The following is a 21,712-nucleotide window of genomic DNA, read 5'->3' as shown; positions in this document are numbered from 1 at the left end:
GAAAAGCTCTCCTTCCTTCTTCTTCCACTTACTTCCGCCTGAAGTTATACGTTATTCGTAGAGAGAAGCGTTCCTGTAACTACAGAAAGTGCGACAGCCTCTCCCTTCCTTCCGCCAATAACTCCATCTTGGATGACTCTGATATTTCCTCCCCCGTTATCGCATCTCTTACTAATGTGCTTAAAAAACAAAACTATTTCCTTTTTCTTGGAAGCCTGCGTCTGCTCAGCCTGTCTACCAAATGTGTGACTGTTGTAATCCTTCCATATACCCGCGTTGTTGCTTCGCGATCTACTGTTTATAAAGGCCATGGATCTCTCTTGAACTCTCATTAACTCAAAGCATCATGAGTCTCTTAATCTTTCTTGAACTCTCATTAACTGAAAGCATCATGTTGATCTATCTTGAACTGTCATTAACTCAAAGCATCATGAGTCTCTTGATCTTTCTAATCATCAGTGTGGTTTTTACTGGATAAGATCAGCTTGGGATATCCGTCCATATCTTAGTAATGCCTGGTTATCATCCCGTAGAGATACACAACGTACCCATCTCCATTAATGGCTCTGTCATTCCACTATATGACTCATTAATAACCATCACTGGTACTACCCTATCTTCATGTCTCTCGTAAAACCACTTTACACATACAGCCAAGTTTGCCTTCAAGAAACTTTGCAATCCTGTTTCAGATGACGAATACTCTTATGCTGATCTCTTTCTTGGCTGGAGCACTGCTCTCAAATCAGGGGAGGCTCAAGCTTTACGTATTTGACGGTGTCGAGTCCAGAGCTATCTGATCTTTGTCAGTCTGGCCTGAAAATTTGACCCACTTACCCCTAAGCCACACTGTTTGCTTCTTCACTCTCTTCTATTGATATTTGATTCCTGCTTGCAAGAACTCGCTGCTTGTGCTTCCCCGCCTGTAGATGGACTGCATGAGACTGGGCAAACTCTGTCATTTGATTATTGTGTGGTCATTGACGAACCAAGTTTGGACGAAGATTAGATATTTTATCTCTTCCGTCGTCACCTCACTATCTCTTTAACCCATTTCATATCTCAAGCAACGCCAGGTCTTGATAAGGAGTGTTATCATTCAGAGGTTACCTTCGAAATGATAATATGAAAATCAGAGAGTTGTGTATACGTGGAACAAACAAAGTGAAGAGCAAATGAATCCAAAGAAAAAACAAAAAACATTATAACATGTAAGACCTGTTTGACTAAAACAAGTTTTGCCGACTCTGAATAACATATTAAGTCAGGAGTCTGCGTTGTGTGTATCACAAAGATGAACTTTTGGATAATAGATGGTTGCAATATCACTAACGGAGTGGTTTTTTTTTTTTTTTCCTTTAGAAACTTGAAGACCTTTGGCCTCTGAGACAGTATGGATATTCACCAAACCTGAGCATCAGAGCGTCGTAAAACTTTTGCACGAAGGAGGAGTCTGTGTTCATGACTGTGTTCTGATCATGTGCGACGATGGTGCCCGCCTAGTGTACCACAGTAACAAGATGGGCCATGGGAGTTGAAATGAGGTCATGAGAGTTCCTGAGGATGACCTCTGGTCACGACGGTCTTCAGTCAGATGCCTCTGGTAAGCCAACTGTGGCCCAGGTTGGGAACTAAGTCGTGGAGAACCGGCACTTAAGATGGGTGTTGTCTATAGTGACCAATGGAAAAAATCAGCAACGAAAACTGAATGCAAGAGTCGGGGATTTATTCTTGTCAAATTAGTTCTGATAACGTCTCCAGGAGAAGTTGATTTGACGATGTTCTTGTCGAAAGTAGTTACAAAGAAATTCTTGGTTCTTGCCTTCAACAGACAGAAAAGGCAACATTTGGTTCACACTCACTCTGTGTAATGCACCGAAACCACAGCTCCCTTCCTTGCTACCTTTCTCTTACTCGGCCATTTATGGAAATGACCCGTGTGGCTGGGAATTCACGTGAAGGTGTTGTGCGATCATCGTTCATAAACATTTGGGTATGATGATGGTGTCGGGGAGGTTGGTCGTCAAAGAGCTGAGTGCTGAAGATTGAACACCAGAGACTTGCCTTTTCTCACGGTCTGTTGGAAGTGTCTGAAGCCAGTCGTTACCTTTCTTTCTCTTCTGGTTATGGTTGATAAGAACCTGGATCCATCGCTAGGAAGCGCAGACTCAAGGGAAACCACGTACTGGAAACAAATGACTTCTCTAACCTTAAAGAAGTTCCGATCGCACTTAACCTTCGGCCGACTAGAAAATGGCCTTAAATTCCTGGGATATAAAAGGGATTCTTGTGATTGATCTTATTCTGTGTAGGTTAATGATCACAAGATCTTATTCTGTGTAGGTTAATGATCACAAGATCTTATTCTGTGTAGGTTAATGATCACAAGATCTTATGCTGTGTAGGTTAATGATCACAAGATCTTATTCTGTGTAGGTTAATGATCACAAGATCTTATTCTGTGTAGGTTAATGATCACAAGATCTTATTCTGTGTAGGTTAATGATCACAAGATCTTATTCTGTGTAGGTTAATGATCACAAGATCTTATTCTGTGTAGGTTAATGATCACAAGATCTTATGCTGTGTAGGTTAATGATCACAAGATCTTATTCTGTGTAGGTTAATGATCACAAGATCTTATTCTGTGTAGGTTAATGATCACAAGATCTTATTCTGTGTAGGTTAATGATCACAAGATCTTATTCTGTGTAGGTTAATGATCACAAGATCTTATTCTGTGTAGGTTAATGATTACAAGATCTTATGCTGTGTAGGTTAATGATCACAAGATCTTATGCTGTGTAGGTTAATGATCACAAGATCTTATTCTGTGTAGGTTAATGATCACAGGATCTTATGCTGTGTAGGTTAATGATCACAAGATCTTATGCTGTGTAGGTTAATGATCACAAGATCTTATGCTGTGTAGGTTAATGATCACAAGTGATCCTCGTGCTAACCTGATTGGTGGAATGAAATGGCGGGAAATCTTGACCACATATATGTGTGTGTTCCCTGCATCAGGACAAAACTCAGCTCTAAAAGGCACGTATACTTGCTCCTCGTCCCTGTGGTGTCCAGCAACCCTCCCCCCGCCACCCTGACACGAGCCCACACCTGGCCCCCCCCCCCCCCCCCCGGCTGACGCAGCTGGTAGTCACGGCTGACGCAGCTGGTAGTCAAGGGCTTACACAGCTGGTAGTCAGGACTGAGGGTAGTGCAGTGGGAGGGAGTCACTTAGGAGGGACGAGAGGAGGTCCTGCCTGAGCAATGTGTTGTCAAAGTTAGACACAGCCATGTTGAGCATACCCAGCACAGCCTGGTGTACCGGTGATGCTGGGGCCCAGGTACCGACCCAGTCTGGTGTACCGGTGATGCTGGGGCCCAGGTACCGGCCCTGTCTGGTGTACCGGTGATGCTGGGGCCCAGGTACCGACCCAGTCTGGTGTACCGGTGATGCTGGGGCCCAGGTACGCGCCTAGCCTGGGGTGTCCACACCCAGCGGGTGGTGGTGGTGGTGATAGTGTGTAATACACTCAGTAGAATTCAAGTGAGGGAGGTGCGGTAGTGGTGGAGATAAGTAGAGTGAGGGAAGTTAGAGGCTCGCTGGCAGAGAGGTGATATATGGAACACAGAGTCAGTGAAACAGAGTGAGGTAGACACGTTCCCTCCCTCTCTCTCTCTCTCTCTCTCTCTCTCTCTCTCTCTCTCTCTCTCTCTCTCTCTCTCTCTCTCTCTCTCTCTCTGATGTGACGGCCGGGCCCTCCCTCCCCCTCCACCTCCCACCCACTTCCTTCCTCCCACCACCGCCAACCACCCTCCCCTCTCTCCCTTTCCCACCGCCCCCAAGCCTGAACGCCCCCGCCCCCTCCAAGACTCATTAGCTCTCGCTGCCATTAATTAAACCGGCGTTAATGAAACAGCTTCATGGAAGATGCACCGTTGCCGCGAGTTCGTGAACTTTATATTAATCGTGTTTAATTTGTTCCCGAGTGGCTCCGGCTGTATTATAAGTGCCAGTGTATTGGCACCCTCCACCCCACCATGCGCAATGCCCTCCCCCCGTACACACACACACACACACACACACACACACACACACAAGGGGGTGTACGTGTGTGTGTGTGTGTGTGTGTGTGTGTGTGTGTACACACAGGAGTAAAGACATGGTACATATGTACAAGGTTCAGAGACGAGGGCAACACGAGTGTACAACTCTCTCCCTGTGACACACAAATTGTAGTCACACACACACACACACACACACACACACACACACACACACACACACACACACAAGCTTCATACGGTAACACACTTTCTTCCTCATATATAAAGTCAGAGGGGTCTAAAAAAAAAGTGGAGACGATATTTAATCCTCTGAATGCAAATCTGTTCTCGGAACGCCCCTAAGCCACATTGCCCTGCTGGAAACGCTACTCCATCCGCCTCCTGACACTCATAATACTACAGTAAACATCCAGTTTTCATGGCTAACCTGCAGGTGCTGGTACAAACGTCAGGAACCCAAGTTAATGATAACATTGCTATCACGCTGGTCTGCTCCAGGCCCTCCCGCCAGCCTTGGGTCTAACCAGTGACCGAGTCCACACCGTGTGCATCACAACGCCCCGCCTGGACTGACCCACCGCCAGAGGAGATGGTGAACGACCTGGGAGCTGTAGTGGCCAGTATTATGACCGCTGAGGGCCCGAGGAACCTTAGTATTGGGAGGGACATTACACTGTACCAGGCAGTGTGATAACTGTGGATGTCAGGATGAAAACCCTGTGGCAAGTGGCGAGAAGTCACGACCCTTGAGCATACCAGGTGTTGCCATCAGTGCTACACCTGCTCCTTAGAGTCTGTGGTGTCAGGGTGTCGTAAACTTGAGGTATCGGGATCTTTTGTGTATCACATCATAGACACTGGTGCTGTCAAAGGACGCCCGCTGACGACGTCCTGCTGAGTTCAGTCCTGCATCGTTTAAAGTGTTAACGTAAGCGTCAGTATTTCGTCGTATGTTTTATTTTCAATGTCCTGAAGCCTGTAGATTATACACTGTGTGTCTGATGCACCGTCAGACTTTATGTGTGTGTCATACCCAGCGTAAATACATTGTGTATGTTGTATATGTTGTATTGGATGTATTTTGACCATCTCTTGTAGTTGCTATCTTCGTCAGAATATATATATATATATATATATATATATATATATATATATATAGATAGATAGATAGATAGATAGATAGATAGATAGATAGATAGATAGATTTTTTCTCTTTTTTCATACTATTCGCCGTTTCCCGCGTCAGCAAGGTATCGTTAAGAAAAGAGAACTGAGCCTTTGAGGGAATATCCTCACTTGGCCCCCCTCTCTGTTCCTTTTTTTAGAAAATCAAAAAAATGAGAAGGGGGGGGGAGGATTTCCAGCCCCTCCGCTCCCTCCCCTTTTAGTCGCCTTCTACGACACGCAGGGAATACGTGGGAAGTATTCTCTCTCCCCCATCCCCAGGGATCAGATATCTTATGTTGTCCTATTATGTGTTATACCAACATCAGTAATGATGGGACAAGGACCTCCACCTGTACCCCCCACTTGGACCCACACCTGTCACCCTCCCGTGTCGATTTATTGTACCCACTGTACGCTCTGTGCTGGCCTCCACCTACCACCGCAGTCAATGCTTTGTGTGCTTGGACGAATAAAGGTTTTACCTCTGGGTCTTCCCCAGGTGGCACTAGTGGTACCTCAGGGTCTTCCCCAGGTGGCACTAGTGGTAACTCAGGGTCTTCCCCAGGTGGCACTAGTGGTAACTCAGGGTCTTCCCCAGGTGGCACTAGTGGTAACTCAGGGTCTTCACCAGGTGGCACTAGTGGCAACTCAGGGTCTTCCCCAGGTGGCACTAGTGGTAACTCAGGGTCTTCCCCAGGTGGCACTAGTGGCAACTCAGGGTCTTCCCCAGGTGGCACTAGTGGTAACTCAGGGTCTTCCCCAGGTGGCACTAGTGGTAACTCAGGGTCTTCCCCAGGTGGCACTAGTGGTAACTCAGGGTCTTCCCCAGGTGGCACTAGTGGTAACTCAGGGTCTTCCCCAGGTGGCACTAGTGGTAACTCAGGGTCTTCCCCAGGTGGCACTAGTGGTAACTCAGGGTCTTCCCCAGGTGGCACTAGTGGTAACTCAGGGTCTTCCCCAGGTGGCACTAGTGGTAACTCAGGGTCTTCCCCAGGTGGCACTAGTGGTAACTCAGGGTCTTCCCCAGGTGGCACTAGTGGTAACTCAGGGTCTTCCCCAGGTGGCACTAGTGGTAACTCAGGGTCTTCCCCAGGTGGCACTAGTGGTAACTCAGGGTCTTCCCCAGGTGGCACTAGTGGTAACTCAGGGTCTTCGAATGGTAATAGACTGTGAAACCGTATTCATCTCCTCACTTACAATGTCCCTCAGCTTTATCAGTAACTTTCTCTTGTGAGTTCCTTAATGTGATGTTTGATCCCTTATGATGTTTACATAGAACAGGAAGAGCAATGGTCCCAAGATCGAACCCTGCTGCACGCCACTGTGACCCCCAGTCCGTTTCAAGAAGGTTATTCTGATGCACGTTCTTTGTGCTCTTCCACTGAAGTAACTTTCTGTTCATCGAATGAGTTTTCTCTTTGTTCCCGCCTAAAGATCCAGCTTCTTTATGAACCTCTTATATGACAGTGTCAAATGCTTTCTGTTAGTCCAAAAATGTCCAGTCTAACCAATTTTCCCACTTGTCTAAAACAGGCTTCATTCTCATAGCGTGTGTGTGTGTGTGTGTGTGTGTGTGTGTGTGTGTGTGTGTGTGTGTGTGTGTGTGTGTGTAAGGTCTCTTAATTTCAATTATGAGTATTTGTTTATCAGTTGTACACAGACAAATCACAACTTCGACATTATGGGTGAAGCACCCATAGATGGAGGTAGGTGGAGGCAAGCACAGAGCGAGCCGCTGGGCTGTGTACTTCAAGGTAGGCGGGTGACAGGCGAGGCCATGTACGAACTAGGGAACCAAAGGTTCTCATCCCGTGGACATAGGGAAGCAGTCATCATAACAAGTTGTCTCAAGTTCTACGATTGTGTCCACTTTTTTTTTTTTTTTTTTTGCATCTCGTCGATCAAGTTTTACCGTCTGGAAGACTATGTGTTGACGCTTATGTAACGACCCATTTTTTTTTTTTTTGTTACAGTATATGTAACGGTCATCAGACCACTGGGGTGTGTCTGGCCAAGACCTTTTGTGGCCTCTTGTCATCCTTTTGCGCTACCGCTCACAGGATGAGCATGGGACAAGAGAATGTATACATATACATAATACAGAGGTACAGTAATACAAAAATACAAGGAAATATACACACATATTAACAAATAGGATCAGAGTATTTCATCTCATAAACTCATGATCTACAGGATACAAAATGTTATTGATGGTTGTATGTTATCCTGTAACATGTTGTTAGGGTTTAGTTCATGGTCTAGTCAATGTGAGATATCAGTGTCGGTAACAGAGCCACAGAGTAACTCGTTACCACAGATTCTATGGCCTGAAATCACTAGTTTTAGGTCATCTGTCTATCCTGGGCTGAAGTGACAGGTGTGTGTGTGTGTGTGTGTGTGTGTGTGTGTGTGTGTGGGCAGCGGGAATGCAGGGAGGTGCAGGTGTGGCTGGCTGGCGGGGGCTGCGGCCGGGAAGGTGTAAGGTGCCGCTTGCGGTAGACACCACAACCGCAGGACATGATCCACGGCTGACCGCACTGCCAGCCGCCACACACACACACACACACACACACACACACACACACACACACACACACACACACACCTGGCTGGGAGAGGGGATGGCCGTAGTCCCATTGAGAACTGTTGATGGTCTGTACATTGATAACATGTTGTGATCTTGGTTTGGATCACCAAATGTTGTTACGTATGTTATTGTCTGTATCACTGTACTATCCTGTAATTATATATCATGTATTTGCTGTAATCCCAGAGCTCCCTCCTCACCACTCGGACCGGAGTGGGACTCCCTGAGGGTCCCTGAGTCCCCACTCGGGCCCACCTGTCACCATCCTATGCCCATGTACTGTACCCACTGTACGCTCTGTACTGGTGGCCACAACCTACCCCCCCTACATATGTGCACTTCACCCATACTATCGTTGAAATACTTTGTTTATCTAGACAATAGATACTTTTAAAGTAAAAAGCTGTATACGAAAGATTAGTAAAGTGATGTATGGAGGCACTGATCACCGACATGGTGTCCTCAGCTGGTTCAACGTTGTCTTTTTAATTTATATTCAATTTGAAATGTATATTGTCTTGATTTACATAGAATGAGCATTTCTGTGATAGTATGGGTAAAGGGCACATATGTAGGTGGAGGGCAGTACAGAGTGTACAGTGGGTACAGTACATGGGCATAGCAGGGTGGTAGGTGGGCTCTTGTGGGTCCCAGGGTCCCAGGGTCCCAAAGTGTCCCCCTTCCCGTCCCAGTGGTGAGGAGGGAGGTCTGGGATACATGAAATACATGATTACAGAATAATACAGTGATACAGACAGCAACATAGGTAACAACATCTCTATAATACAAAACAAGGACAGAATAAGTCATACAGAACATCTCGTTAACAATAACTACAACATATACACAAAACAAATTACATATACAGTATGAATGACATATACACTGAGGTGTGTGTTTGATACATGACCCAGTGTAGTGAACAATCGTTAACACTAATAACGATACGAAAGGTTAATGATCATATTTGCGTACAAGAACATGTGCGGTGATACAACCTACCACGTACTGCCTGATTTACCCACACGATATGGCCACCTCCCCCTCCCCTCCCTCCCACGGGATGTTCGTGGCTCTACCGTCTGTGTCTGTATCCGTCCATGTCTGTACCCATCCGTGTCTGCACCCGTCCGTGTCTGTATCCGTCCGTGTCTATACCCGTCCGTGACTGCACCCGTCCATGTCTGTATCCATCCTTGTCTGTATCCGTCCATGTCTATATCCGTCCTTGTCTGTATCCGTCCGTGTCTCTACCCATCCATGTCTGCACCCGTCCGTGTCTGACCATCTCCCACACATGTATCCACCGCTCCCTCCTGGCTTAATATTCCGCGCCTCCCCCTACATACTCTTGTCGCTCCGCGTGGCGTCACCCTGACGGTAACACCCGCCTGGTTTACTACCTCCCGTGTGTCTGTGGTCGGTGTGTGGACGTCTGCAGCAGGTGTTGATAATGCCCTCTGTGTAAAGTCTTAACCAAACGCAAATTAAAAGAAAACCAGATTTGTATTCATGATTTTTTACGTCCTACAACATCATTCATTCTCTTCTAGGTTACGTGATGAATTGGTCATTTTGTATGTGATATTTTGTACTCTCGAAGTTATGCATAGCTTATATTTTTTTTTTATTACAGGATTATCATTGTATTTTGATGTTATACCCAAGTATACAACTGTCCTGCAGTAGTGTAGGAAGTGGTAATGCCACATAATGTTATCATGAAAGATACAACATGACACCGCCACAATATATGACTGGTGGTCCTGTTCAGTGGACGTGGCTGACTACCTGAGCATTCTTATTAGCTCCATAGAGGGGACCCCCTGGTGCAGAAATGTGGGTTGTGTGTGTGTGTGTGTGTTGAATAGATAGATATGGATAGATAGATAGATATAGAAATATATAGCTGGAGTAACCGTCCGTTGGACGGGTGAGATAAGAACTCGTTCGCAACACAAACGACCATTTCTTGATCTCGGTACAGCAACACAACCTTCAAAGAACGTTCACTGAAAAAAAATTAAAGAATTTTATAGTTTTCCCCCCACATCGTCCCCCCGCAATCCATGACCTACTCGTGTCATACGGTATGACTGCGATTCGTCCGTTGGTCAACGGTCATGAAGTGAGGAAGGGTGATATTTAGTAGGGTTGGTGAGGTTCGTCTGTGTGTGTGGAGCTCCCGCGGAGGTGAGGTAGGCCGGGGGGGTTCCAAGCCCCAATCATCATCGCCCGCGTCGCCTCGCGCCCCCCAGCTCCCTGACCCCGAAACCATAACCGACCTCATGTCAGCCTGTACCGCTGGGTCGGCTTTGGTGATGATTGGCCCAGAAATGCGGAAACGCACGAGGAACACACACACACACACACACACACACACACACACACACACACACACACACACATGCACACACACACACATACACACACACACACACACACACACACACACACACACACACACACACACACACAGACACACATATATATATATATATATATATATATATATATATATATATATAGAGAGAGAGAGAGAGAGAGAGAGAGAGAGAGAGAGAGAGAGAGAGAGAGAGAGAGAGAGAGATAGAAACACTAGTGTAAATGGGGACATCTTTACTGGTAAACGTTTCAATTCGTTTCATCATCAGAACCCTAAGAAGAAAAAATCTCGTACAGTACCAGATGTAAATCGTATGATAAATGTAATTAAAAACATCAAAATAATAACTACGACATATAGATCTCGTAGGACTATTCACAAAACCTAATAAATGTAACAAAAGCGAGCGAACTTTAGTTCCTGTGGAGATGGGACGATCGAGAACAGTAGATCGAGAGCTGTGGGTCATTCTCCCTCTGTACTTTACTGGCCAACAAAGTTACGATTAGCTTAATAATATAATTATTTACGAAATTCTGTCCGCGTGTTCCAAAGCAAGGATAGTATTAATGGTTTATTTAAGTTCAAAGATATCGCTTTAAGTCAAGCCTAGTAACAACAGGACTAGGATCCCGTTCTTCTATCAAGGAATGAAGTATTGAAATTGAAATCGCACGAAGAGATGTTCTCACAGGCGGCGTCTCATGTTTTATATAGGCACACATGTGATGGCTGCCAGGCATCATATATGTATCGGACAAACTAAAGAGACATTTGAAATTTCGAGTAAGAGAGCGTTCAACTCTGTACACGAATTTATGCTCCGTCGCTTTTGTTACGGTATATTTGGTTTGGTGAATAGTTTTCGTTGGATTTATACATTCATTATTACCTGTTTTTTTTTTTTTATTTATTTTTACCATTGATTTTACTGTATTGGTATTCGTCTGAAATTTTTATCATTCATTTTCTAAATTTTGATGATGAAAGGAGAACATTTCGAAACGTTAACCAATAAACAAAATGTTCCTCATCACACTTGTGTTTCTCTTCATCATACGATTTCACTTTCCACACAACGAGTCGGTGACTGAGTTTGGCAGTGTGTGAAAGGAGAAAGTTGAGAGTAGACGTGAAAGCAAAAGATCATTAGGTTTAACAAGGTTGAGGGACAGGTTAGCTAAGGTGTAAGTTTGAATGGAGAAAAACTGCAGGAAGTGGCGTTTCATATACCTAGGAATGGACATGGCAGTACATGGAACAATGGAAGCTGGAGTGAGTCATAGGGTGGGTTAGGGGGTGAAGGTTGTGGGAGCAGTAAAAAAAAAAAAAAATGTGGAAAAAGAGATCGTTATTTGAAAGGGCAGAAACTGGTATTTTTTTTTTTTATATATAGTAGTAAGGTATTATTGCAGTAGTACCAACAATGTTATAAGGATGCGACATTTAGGTTATAGATGAGAATGTACGGAGGAGGGTGGATGTGTTGGAAATGAGATGCTTGAGGACAATATGTGGTGTGAGGTGGTTTGATCAAGTAATGAAAGGGTAAGAGAGATATGTGGTAATAAAAAGAATGTGGTTGACAGAGCTGAAAAGGGTGTGCTGAAATGGTTTGGACATATGGAGAGAATGAGAGAATAGAGATCGATAAAGATGATATATATATATATATATATATATATATATATATATATATATATATATATATATATATATATATAATATATGAACTTGTAGACCACGAGGGAAAATCAAAGCAGGAAAATTTGCACATATGCTTTCTAGTATTTCAACACATCTTCAGGAGCAATTAGTAACAAATCACAGATGGAGGAAAATATACAGAGACACCAGCAGATGTTACAAGGATCACATCTTACATGGTAATGAAGCAGGCAGTGAGGGTGGTATAGTAACCCACGTGGAGTCAGAGGACACTTAGGTAACCAAACCTGACCTTACTACTCAGGTCACTACGGGTGTGGCGGGTCATTAACCTTCTTGCTCAAGTCACTGTGAAATAAATGTAAGATGACGTTGTCTAAGCTAAATAACCCTATACTAACATTCATATTCTTACCATCAGTATGATGTGTAGGAGCAGATTCAAATAAATTTCTATTTACAAAACTTTTACATTTTATGACAGAAGAAGCTCTGGACCAGTCATTCGAGTGCGAGTTTTCATTCATGTGAGCGAACAGAAGACTAGATCGTTGACCAGTGTGTACAGAGTACTAACTTACGTTGACTTACAGGAGATTTCAATTCTTTACCTGTCTGTTCCAAGAAAACGAACTGCATGTCTTCTGCAAGGAATTCTGTAAAGTTTACTATTGTCATTACTTTGACCAGTGCGTACAGAGTACTTACGTTGACTTACAAGAGATTTCAATTCTTTACATGTCTGTCCCAAGAAAACAAACTGCATGTCTTCTGCAAGGAATTCTGTAAAGTTTACTATTGTCATTACTTGGGCTGTTCTTAATCAACATTTTCTTTACAGTACTCACATAAGAGAACACTAATTTTACATCAAATAGCCTAAGCAGTGGAATGATAGGTTCAAAAGGTTTGTGATAGGGTAAACATAGAGTATTCTGTGATCGTCACGTGTCTGCTTCGCGAACACACACACACAAATATATATATATATATATATATATATATATATATATATATATATATATATATATATATATATATATATATATATATATATATATCATCAGGGGAGATAAAAGAGAGAAATATAAGTTAGTTGATTTACAACGAAAAGACGTAGCTAGGACGCCATTTGGTAAACATGCGATTGTCCAAGACCATATATACTTGATCACGCGCAAAACTGTGATCCTTTTGTATATATATATATATATATATATATATATATATATATATATATATATATATATATATATATATATATATTATGCAAGCATACTTAGCGGAGTCTAGGCCAAAGCAAACCGACCTTCCAATCTTACTTTAGAACTTGACCCGCTTACCCCACGACCATAGTGTTGGTTCTCTCTCTCTCTCTCTCTCTCTCTCTCTCTCTCTCTCTCTCTCTCTCTCTCTCTCTCTCTCTCTCTATTCTGTTGATATCACTTCAGTTGCTGTTCCCACCGTTAGATAGACTACGGAATACTTAGCAAGCCACTGCGTCCCATGATTACTGTGTGGCCGCTAGCACAGCTCAGAGGTGGGCCGTTGTGGTGTCTCTGCCACTACACCACTTAGCTTTGGAACGCTTTACTTTCTCTTTAATTGATCATAAATGGCAAGTTTTCCATATACACCTCAATAATTCTTTCATATTATTTTCTTTCTTTGCTTTTCTCTGTTTTCAGCCCTCTTTTTATAATTTATTCAGTCTTATTTTTTTTCTTTCCATGACTGGAGTCTAAAAATACAATATGTTGTGAGTTAGACACAATAATGTTTGTGTAGTGTCACCTGTGGGTCATAGAAAATGGATACCAAAGTTGTTGTTCTGTTCGGTACGTACATATGTTACGTCGGTCACCACTAGTACGGTAAGACCCGTGACGGACCGACCCCATGGGGGAACCAAGAGTGAGACCCCAGTGTGGAGCCCCGTGGGGGACCCAAGAGTGAGACCTAGTGTGGAACCCCATGGGGGAACCAAGAGTGAGACCCCAGTGTGGAACCCCGTGGGGGACCCAAGAGTGAGACCTAGTGTGGAACCCCGTGGGGGACCCAAGAGTGAGACCCAGTGTGGAACCCCGTGGGGGACCCAAGAGTGAGACCCCAGTGTGGAACCCCGTGGGGGAACCAAGAGTGAGACCCCAGTGTGGAACCCCGTGGGGGACCCAAGAGTGAGACCCAGTGTGGAACCCCGTGGGGGACCCAAGAGTGAGACCCCAGTGTGGAACCCCGTGGGGGACCCAAGAGTGAGACCCAGTGTGGGATCCCGTGGTGGTGGTGCTGGGGGAAGGGGCTCATATCTCCCCCATAGTGAGCAATCACCTGATCTGTTGTCAGCGTTGGCCAAACATGTGAATTACTCTTGAGTGGATGGTGTCAATATGTGCGTGTATGAGGTTGTGAGTGGATGGTGTCAATATGTGCGTGTATGAGGTTGTGAGTGGATGGTGTCAATATGTGCGTGTATTAGGTTGTGAGTGGATGGTGTCAATATGTGCGTGCATGAGGTTGTGAGTGGATGGTGTCAATATGTGCGTGTATGAGGTTGTGAGTGGATGGTGTCAATATGTGCGTGTATGAGGTTGTGAGTGGATGGTGTCAATATGTGCGTGTATGAGGTTGTGAGTGGATGGTGTCAATATGTGCGTGTATGAGGTTGTGAGTGGATGGTGTCAATATGTGCGTGCATGAGGTTGTGAGTGGATGGTGTCAATATGTGCGTGTATGAGGTTGTGAGTGGATGGTGTCAATATGTGCGTGTATGAGGTTGTGAGTGGATGGTGTCAATATGTGCGTGTATGAGGTTGTGAGTGGATGGTGTCAATATATGCGTGCATGAGGTTGTGAGTGGATGGTGTCAATATGTGCGTGTATGAGGTTGTGAGTGGATGGTGTCAATATGTGCGTGTATGAGGTTGTGAGTGGATGGTGTCAATATGTGCGTGTATGAGGTTGTGAGTGGATGGTGTCAATATGTGCGTGTATGAGGTTGTGAGTGGATGGTGTCAATATGTGCGTGTATGAGGTTGTGAGTGGATGGTGTCAATATGTGCGTGTATGAGGTTGTGAGTGGATGGTGTCAATATATGCGTGCATGAGGTTGTGAGTGGATGGTGTCAATATGTGCGTGTATGAGGTTGTGAGTGGATGGTGTCAATATATGCGTGCATGAGGTTGTGTTTGGATGGTGTAAATATGTGCGTGTATGAGGTTGTGAGTGGATGGTGTCAATATGTGCGTGTATGAGGTTGTGAGTGGATGGTGTCAATATGTGCGTGCATGAGGTTGAGTGGATGGTGTCAATAAGTGCGTGCATGAGGTTGTGAGTGGATGGTGTCAATATATGCGTGCATGAGGTTGTGAGTGGATGGTGTCAATATGTGCGTGTATGAGGTTGTGAGTGGATGGTGTCAATATGTGCGTGCATGAGGTTGTGAGTGGATGGTGTCAATATGTGCGTGCATGAGGTTGTGAGTGGATGGTGTCAATATGTGCGTGCATGAGATTGTGAGTGGATGGTGTCAATATGTGCGTGTATGAGGTTGTGAGTGGATGATGTAAATATGTGCGTGTATGAGGTTGTGAGTGGATAGTGTCAATATGTGCGTTTATGAGGTTGAGTGGATGGTGTCGATACGTGTTTATGAGGCTGTGTGGATGATGTTAATTTCTATGAAGCTATGCATGGATGGTGTCAGTGTATATGAGAGTTGTGAGTGGATGGTGTCAGTGTGTATGAGGCTAAGTAAATGGCGTGCATGAGGGAGACTTCAGCTAATGAGGTGAGTCTGGGTAGTGTGACATTCATGAGGTGTTGGTTGCATCAGCTTTGAATGTAGTGGTTAGAATTCCTGACCGTGACGCATTCACGGGCCGCCCAGGGTCGAGCTTATAGGTTCGAATCCTGGTTGCGGCAGTCGGTCCACAGTCAATCCAGCTTTTCATCCACCGCTAGGAGTTGGTCGATGTAATTCATTAAACAGAGAGAGAGAGAGAGAGAGAGAGAGAGAGAGAGAGAGAGAGAGAGAGAGAGAGAGAGACAGAGACAGAGAGAGAGAGGTTCCCAGGCTCGGCCCACGAGAGGATACACCGAGATTGACCAATCACCTTTGGCGTGGCTGTATCACTGGGAGTACAGCATTGTCAAAGGACATCTCACTCCAGAGGTGTCCATCATTTCCCTGCAGCTGGAAGGAGCGCAGCCTTCTAGCTGCAGGGGCCTCTGCAGTAACCTCAAGACTCATCATCAAAAAGGGGTTTCTATAATAATCATAAATAAATGATATATATATATATATATATATATACATATATATATATATATATATATATATATATATATATATATATATATATATATATATTTCCAAAAGAAGGAACAGAGAATGGGGCCAGGTGAGGATATTCTCTCAAAGGCCCAGTCCTCTGTTCTTAACGCTACCTCGCCATCGCGGGAAATGGCGAATAGTATGAAAGATATATATATATATATATATATATATATATATATATATATATATATATATATATATATATATATATATATATATATATATATATTGTGTATATGTAGTTTTAGAAAGACTGGAATATCAGAAATAAGCGAATGTTTTCCGGCTCATGTTAAATCAACCTCATCGCGTTAGGTATCTAAGTTTGTATTATTAAGCTTTTTAGGCTTTATTATTTAATGTATTTCAGAGTGACTTATTAATGCCTAAATAAGTTTTTCCTTTAAAATTAATTTTCATTTTACGTGCTTCTGTAAACCTTTTTAAAGATGTTGCATGTAATTAAAAGTTTAAGAATCGTGAGTTTTTTATGGTTATCAAATATAAGTAACCTCCAGTTTCTACAAAGTCTTATTCAGCAAAGTAAACTGTCTTACCGTTAGCCATATGTATCATTTGTATTACAAGATCGACTAAGTCTTTGTTAATGTGTGATGTTAAATGACAGCAGAGAAAGGAGTATATAAAAATTCATTTTAAATATTAATTATTTTATTATAAAGACTAGATTATCATCTATAGTAGAGGTCAAAGTACAATCATAAAGACAGTAGCCTAGACTGATACACATGTAACGATAGAGGAAAAAAAAGTACATAAATACATACATATATACATATACACGCCCACACATGGTTCTCGAAGGAACGCAATAAGTCTGGAATGTTCGAGAGCTGTGAAGAGCCAAACATACATCGCTAACAAGTGTAACTTTCCTCGTCTAACTGACGTATGCATAGTTAGTGACATCGTTTAGGCTGGCCATGACGTGTGCATCACACAGTGGTCAAGGTGGACAGAGAACTTGACATTTCACAGTACAAGGACATCAGTGGTGTGTAAGGAGTTCCCGCCCTGAGTGAGGCTTGGTCGCGACGCCTTCCTGCCCGAGCGCTCAAAATTTCTATTTTGAATTGCCATATAGGCTCGCCGAGTCACTCCTTCATCTCCCGGGAATACTCCAGGTGTTGGAACACTCGGGGCGTGAGGCCGGAGAGAGAGAGAGAGAGAGCACACATGTCGCGGGGAGACCAGAATGATGAGTGTGTGGTGTGTTAGCGAGCGGTGCCGCGGGTCCCGTCCTCCGTCACCACCGCCGCAAGAACCCGACGGCGCCGCGGCAGCGTCCCCGCCGGCCATGACAACACCGGCCGGCGCGGCAAACAGACTGAGCTCCACACGTTTCACTGTGTCACGGAGACGAGGGTGATGTCACGGGGGTGTACCAGCCTCCCGCTTCATTTTGCTCTTCCGCTGGAGGTAGTCAGGTCGGCCGGTTCACTCTGCTGGTCGGCGTACGCCGCCGTCAACGTCGCCGCCAAGTACGACGGGTATGAGGGAGTGGTGAGGGCGGGCAAGCTGGTCTGTTGGTCGTGCGGTTGCTGCTTCTGCTGGGGTTCCTGCTGTTCGTCTGGTAGCTCTCCCGTGCTGTTCGGGCTGACTGGGGAGGCGGGGATGTCAGCGAGGGGCGAAGTCCTGCCGTCCGTCGAGGTAAGAGATTCGTCAGCACCCTCAGGGAGTATTGAGGCATCCTGGTTCCCGGCGAGCTTGGCGTGTTGCTGTTCCATGTACTGCTTCCGCCACTTGATTCGTCGGTTCTGGAACCACACCTTGACCTGCGCCTCCGTCAGGTTAAGTGCCGCAGCGAGGTACAGGCGCTCAGGCCCCACCATATACTGCTGCCTGGCAAACTCCGCCTCAAGTCGCTCCAGTTGTTCCGCTGTGAATATGGTTCGCACTCTCTTCACTTTAGCCTTGGCTGACGACCCTGGATTGTTAGAGGGGTGGACGCCGTTGTTGACACTCTGGTCGCTGCTGACGGCAGGGTACGGCGAGGGACGGGAGAGTCGCTCCTCCCGCCGCAGTGCCAGCGCCCGACCGCCTTGCTCCGCTTCCTGCTGACGGCGGCCTAGGATGGCGTCGATGGTGAAGGAAGCCGCCCTCGCTGGCTGCGGACGATGCCACACACTAGTATTGGACACTGGCGACGACGGAGGTGAACTAGGCGGTGAGCCCTGGGTCGGGAGTGCCCAAGGAAAGGGCATGCCGCCCATACTGAGCAGCGGGTTGAAGAACGGGATGCCTGTCGCGTGAATCATGATGAACTGTGCTCGCTTCACCTGTCACCGTCAGACTGATACATGAACGTCACTCTCGCTTCTCTAAATGTCGGTTACTGAGGCCCCGCCCACAAGAAGCCCACACAGCAAGCGTCCCGCCGTTGGTCCCAGGGTGATGCTGGCTCCTCCCTAACGGTCCCTCGCCCCGCCCACAGCCAACTGCCAGCCCATTAACTGCCGGCCTCCATTCTTGAATTCAGTGGTGCTCAAATGAATCATGTCGACCTCTCACACTGACTGCTGGGGAGACAATAATGCCAACTGAAGCTGGCCGAGTAAGAGGCTACAACAACTAAGTTATTACACCGGCCCCGGACAACATGCGCGGAATAGAAATGACACTATTATTCTGGCTCGCCTTCAGACCGCCTCGCCGCCAAGAAAGAAGCGCCCGAGCCAAGATTTTGTTGATGGCGGGAATGTGGTATTTTAATAAATAGTTCATCATGGGTGAGCACCCACACACGTCATTATGATCCCATCTCGTTAACCTTACACACACAAACACACCGCTCATACCTGCAGCTGCAGCCGAACTCTCAAGGAGGAATCAAGCATTTAGTAAGGATATAACTTTAGTTCGATTTCAGTTAATAAGGAACCAAATTATCATCTTGAGTAACAGCTCCATAGCAGAGGATTTTGGTCTGTGATTTATGGTACAGATGATAATCATTGGCACAGAAGACCTCTTTTGGTATTGGTGTGTTGCCAGGAAGATAGATAAATCGCAACTCGATTTCCCTTTTCAGACATTAATTAGAACATTTTTGATCAGTAGTCAGGTGGCTACACCGCACCACCTGCCCCGCTTGTGTTGGTGAGTACTGTGATGATACATGCTCGGATCTGGACTGTGTTTACACCTGAGTCATGATGACGACTGTGTCCAGACGATGACGTATGTGTGTTGAGGAAGATGTGGTGCCACGAGCACGACCCAGGGAGGTCCTCCAGTACGACCGTGTGTAGTCTTCCAGCATGACCCAGGGAGGTCCTCCAGTGCGACCATGTGTGGTCTTCCAGCATGACCCAGGGAGGTCCTCCAGTGCGACCATGTGTGGTCTTTCAGCATGACCCAGGGAGGTCCTCCAGTATGACCATGTGTGGTCTTCCAGCACGACCCAGGGAGGTCCTCCAGTACGACCATGTGTGGTCTTCCAGCACGATCCAGGGAGGTCCTCCAGTACGACCATGTGTGGTCTTCCAGCATGACCCAGGGAGGTCCTCCAGTCGGACCATTTGGGCCCTCCAGCACGGTCTAGGGAGGTCCTCCAGCACGTCCAGTGAGGCCGTCCAGAAGGACCCAGTGAGGCTTTCCAGCACGACCCTGTGAGGTCTTCAGCTCGACCATCTGGGGCCATCCAGCACAACCACATGAGGCTCAGCACGACCACGTGTGGTCCTCCAGCACGAGCATATGTGGTCCTCCAGCACGATCATATGTGGTCCTCCAGCACGACCATATGTGGTCCTTCAGCACGACCATGTATGGTCCTCCAGCATAAGCATGTGTGGTCCTCCAACACGACCATGTGTGGTCTTCCAGCACGACCATATGTGGTCCCTCTGCACGACCATGTATGGTCCTCCAACATGAGCATGTGTGGTCCTCCAACACGAGCATATGTGGTCTTCCAGCACGACCATGTGTGTTCCTCCAGCACAACCATGAGTGGTCCTCCAGCACGACCACGTGTGGTCTTCTAGCACAACTATGTGTGGTCCTCCAGTACGACCATGTGTGGTCCTCCAGCACGGCTATGTGTGGTCCTCCAGCATGACCATGTGTGGTCCTCCAGCACAACCATGTGTGGTCCTCCAGTACGACCATGTGTGGTCTTCATCTCGACCATGTGTGGTCCTCCAGCACGACCAAGTGTGTTCTTCCAGCACAACCATATATGAACTTCCAGCACGACAATGTGTGGTCTTCCAGCGCTACCAGTTGTGGTCTTCCAACACGACCAAGTGTGGTCCTCCAGCACGACTAAGTGTGATCCTCCAGCACGACCAGATATGGTCCTCCAGCATGACCAGATGTGGTCCTCCAGCACAACCATATGTGGTCCTCCAGCACTACCAGTTGTGGTCCTCCAGCACGACCAGATGTGGTCCTCCAGCACGACCAAATGTGGTCTCCAGCACGACCAGGTGTGTTCCTACAGCTCGACCAGGTGTATTCCTCCAGCACAACCATGTGTGGTCCTCCAGCACAACCATGTGTGGTCCTCCAGCACGACAAGGTGTGGTCCTCCAGCACGACCAGGTGTGGTCCTCCAGCATGAGCATGTGAAGCCCCCAGCACAAGTATTTTTGGTCCTTCAGCAGGAACATGCAGCATGAATAGGTATGGCCTTCTGAACTTAACTAGGACAGCTTCAGCACAGGTAGTAGGGCAGCTGAACACCCCCTCCTCACCACCCCGTGCAAGTGTACTGTGTCACCTGAACACCCCAACACAGGGAGTTACCCAGCTAAACTAGCCCTCCGCAGGGCAGCGAAGAACAGGAACACCTGCACAGGTCGTATGAAGATGAACATCCCGACGACAGGTGAACAGAGAGAGAGAGAGAGAGAGAGAGAGAGAGAGAGAGAGGACTGAACATCGTGCGCACAGGGATGAAGGAGGAGGGCGGCTCGCGCATAACGATAATGTTGTTCAGGCCGGGCCGGAGTCAATCCCCTGATCCCCCTCCTCCTAAGTCGGATTTCCTTCTGGGATTTTCCAGCTCAGGTGCTCGACTGGTCCCCCTCCCCCCCACACCGCCCATCACCCCCCTCTCTCTCTCTCTCTCTCTCTCTCTCTCTCTCTCTCTCTCTCTCTCTCTCTCTCTCTCTCTCTCTCTCTCTCTCTCTCTCTCTCATATGCCTCTCCTGGACTTTCTCCCTCCTCGCTCCTCCTCATCCCGCCCACCCCCTCACTTTACCCCCCCATATATATATATATATATATATATATATATATATATATATATATATATATATATATATATATATATATATATGTATATATATATATGATATATATGTATGTATATATTTATGTATGTATGTATGTATGTATGTATGTATGTATGTATGAGTATACCCACTTTCTCCCTCCCCCTTCTTCTGACTCTCTTTCCCCCCAATTCCCCGGGCCCTGTTACCCATCAAGGGTGTAAGTCTCACTTCGTAAAGAGATATTCTG

General features: G+C 46.0%; 1 protein-coding gene across 1 annotated transcript; it reads right to left on the bottom strand.

Moving 5' to 3' along the window:
* Window positions 1-16,873: 16,873 nt before the first annotated feature.
* Window positions 16,874-18,573, bottom strand: LOC139750089 (uncharacterized). The gene has a single exon (XM_071664423.1). It carries the CDS (start codon window positions 18,496-18,498, stop codon window positions 17,638-17,640), a length of 861 nt encoding a protein of 286 aa, XP_071520524.1. The 5' UTR covers window positions 18,499-18,573; the 3' UTR covers window positions 16,874-17,637.
* Window positions 18,574-21,712: the final 3,139 nt, after the last annotated feature.

The sequence above is a fragment of the Panulirus ornatus genome, chromosome 9 (genome assembly GCF_036320965.1).
Source record: "Panulirus ornatus isolate Po-2019 chromosome 9, ASM3632096v1, whole genome shotgun sequence".
NCBI classification, from domain to species: domain Eukaryota; kingdom Metazoa; phylum Arthropoda; class Malacostraca; order Decapoda; family Palinuridae; genus Panulirus; species Panulirus ornatus.
Note: the sequence above shows the minus strand (reverse complement) of the source record. Positions and strands in the feature narration are given on the sequence as shown.

Excerpts from the sequence above, each read along its gene's own strand:
- LOC139750089 (XM_071664423.1), bottom strand. The coding sequence starts at position 18,498 with ATGATTCACGCGACAGGCATCCCGTTCTTCAACCCGCTGCTCAGTATG.